General features: G+C 38.8%; 1 protein-coding gene across 1 annotated transcript in view; it reads right to left on the reverse strand.

Annotated features, from left to right (window-relative positions):
* Window positions 1-2,721, reverse strand: part of Akap9 (A-kinase anchoring protein 9) — a 140,311-nt gene that overhangs the window by 115,821 nt on the left and 21,769 nt on the right. The window contains exon 3 of the mRNA XM_028778283.1: window positions 744-788. Within this exon, the coding sequence (XP_028634116.1) occupies window positions 744-788 (45 nt within the window). The remainder of the gene's footprint in view (window positions 1-743; window positions 789-2,721) is intronic.

The raw sequence follows: 2,721 nt of genomic DNA on the forward strand, positions 1-2,721 counted from the left end.
ACAAGCACATTAGTGATGCCCACTTACCACAAGCACGTAAGTGATGCACACTTACCACAAGCACATTAGTGATGCACACTTACCATAAGCACATTAGTGATGCACACTTACCACAAGCACATAAGTGATGCCCACTTACCACAAGCACATTAGTGATGCACACTTACCACAAGCACATAAGTGATGCACACTTACCACAAGCACATTAGCAATGCACACTTACCACAAGCACATAAGTGATGCACACTTTTCACAAGCACATAAGGAGGACATATCATAGAGGTCATATCCACCTAACGGTTTGTTACCTAAAGTCACTGACACAACGTTAGTGGCAATAAACAAGTCCATATGGCTAACATAAATCTACAGATTTGTGAAAAGCTTTACTCAAGACAGAATATTAGAAAATGTTGCTGTGCTAAATAAGACTACTTCACAGTGGTCTTACATCCAGAAACCCAGTATCAAACCTTTCCCAGAAGCCAACCAGAGTCTCTATGTATTTAAAGATAAAACTACTGAGTAGTTAAGATGTCAGTTTCCATTGTGGAAGTGACTGCAGTAGAACACACCTGTGGTTTGCTAACCATTTATGCTGTTGTTATTTTATTGTATTTATAGAAAAGCAACAGAAGCCTGTAAAATGTACAAGAAACAAAGTACCAGCAATTAATAATTTTAGTGACATAAAATAATTATTTTTGCTTATAACATTTGAAATTATGTCATGTTAATCTTACCTCAGAGCTACATTCATCGGCAGTGGTTGAAATTTCACTTTCAGGCTATAATAAAAAGAAAAATAATTGTAATCTTTACTATATTTTGCAAAAAATAAATTTTTCCCTATATTTTACTTTCACTAAGCAACTACTACTGGTAACATAATGAAAACGACTACATGAAATGCTACTAAAACCAAGTGTAAGACGCTACCAAAACCTAATACAAATTATTCAAATATTTAAAATTTCACTTATGAATTAGTGTTTCAACAGTAATTTTTCTCTATATAAAAAATATAAAGAGGACACGTCCTTATACATAGTACCTACCCTTTGTAAGTGAAAAGCACCAATGGCTATTTAGATTTCTCTAAACTTTACAACTCCTCAATAGTCTTAAATGCTACCATCAGAAGTCTCATTTTTTTCAGAAGTATCGTAAGATCTTGATGCTAAAAGTAATTTCTTGAAAACAATAACATCCTTTTTTGTTATACTGATTTTACAGCTTAAAAGCATTCATTCAAAAACATCTGCTAGAGGCTAGAGAAATGGCTCTTGCCAAGGAGGGTTCCGCACCCACAGCACCTCTGACCAGCCATAACTCCATTCTAAAGGGCCTCATGCTCTCTTCTGGCCTCCTTGGGCATTGTACATATGGGAGCCAAGCACAAACCCCTATGGACAAAATAGCCATACTTATAAAAGAATAAAAAATAAACACTTTTAATTTATCCCACCATTTGGGCACAAGGTGAGTGGCATTCAAAGCTTCTCTCAAGTGGGAAGTATAATAAAGAAATAAATCCTAATTTTTCTCATGTCACATCCACCCACAAGTGTGCGCACACACACACACACACACACACACGCACATCTCTAACCTGAAACTCAGATAGTTTATAAATATTAATTATCACTGGTTTGTTCCTCATCTATTCCTATGTAAACATTATTTAACATTCAAGATCACATTCTGCAATGCCCTTCCTAAGTAGTAGTAACTACTCACAGAAAAAGAAATAATCTTGTCTCTACTCTAAAATTCTGTAATAATGGTTTCTAATTCAAGAGGCTCTGATTGCTTACTTGCTTGCTTGACTGATTGATGTGTTATTGTGTGTGCATATGTGGTTGTATGTGCATGTATGACTGTGTGTGCATGTATGACTAAATATTAGCTGAGGGCTAGGGATGTACTTCCATGGTAAAGTGTTGGCTCAGCATTCACAAGGCCCTGGATTTGAACCCCAGCATTGCAAAATAAACAAATGAACACATAAAACCACTCAATGACTCCAGAGTGGAAAGGAACCTCCGTTATCTGATAAAGTACATCTACAAAAAGCCCAAAACATACAATACCATGCACGCCAAGCAAAGTACTTGGGGAAAAGAGACTGTTCCTCCAAACAATACAGTGCTGTCACTCTCAACATTTCTTTTTGAAAACTGTACTACATTTATTTCCTTAATGGGTATGTGTAGTGCAGCATGGAGGACTACGTTAACCACATGGGTCCTGGGAATGGAACTCAGGTCATCAGGTTTGGCAAGCAAGTGACTTTTTACTTATTCTTTGTTTGTGTTCTTTTGGTTCTTGATTTTTTTTCTTTTTCTTTTTCTTTTAAGACAGGGTCTCACTATGTAGCTCGGCCTGTCCTGGAATTACTTCACAAACCAGGCTGGCCTAGTTTGGAATAAACAGAACCTGCAATGGTGGACTGGACAGAACCTGCAATGGTGGACTGGGCAGAACCTGCAATGGTGGACTGGGCAGAACCTGCAATGGTGGACTGGACAGAACCTGCAATGGTGGACTGGACAGAACCTGCAATGGAGGACTGGGCAGAACCTGCAATGGAGGACTGGGCAGAGGCCGCAATAGTGGATTGGGCAGAGCCTGCAATGGAGGACTGGGCAGAGCCTGCAATGGAGGACTGGGCAGAGGCCGCAATAGTGGACTGGGCAGAGCCTGCAATGGAGGACTGGG

The sequence above is a fragment of the Grammomys surdaster genome, unplaced genomic scaffold, assembly GCF_004785775.1.
Source record: "Grammomys surdaster isolate TR1022 unplaced genomic scaffold, NIH_TR_1.0 333, whole genome shotgun sequence".
Classification (NCBI taxonomy): domain Eukaryota; kingdom Metazoa; phylum Chordata; class Mammalia; order Rodentia; family Muridae; genus Grammomys; species Grammomys surdaster.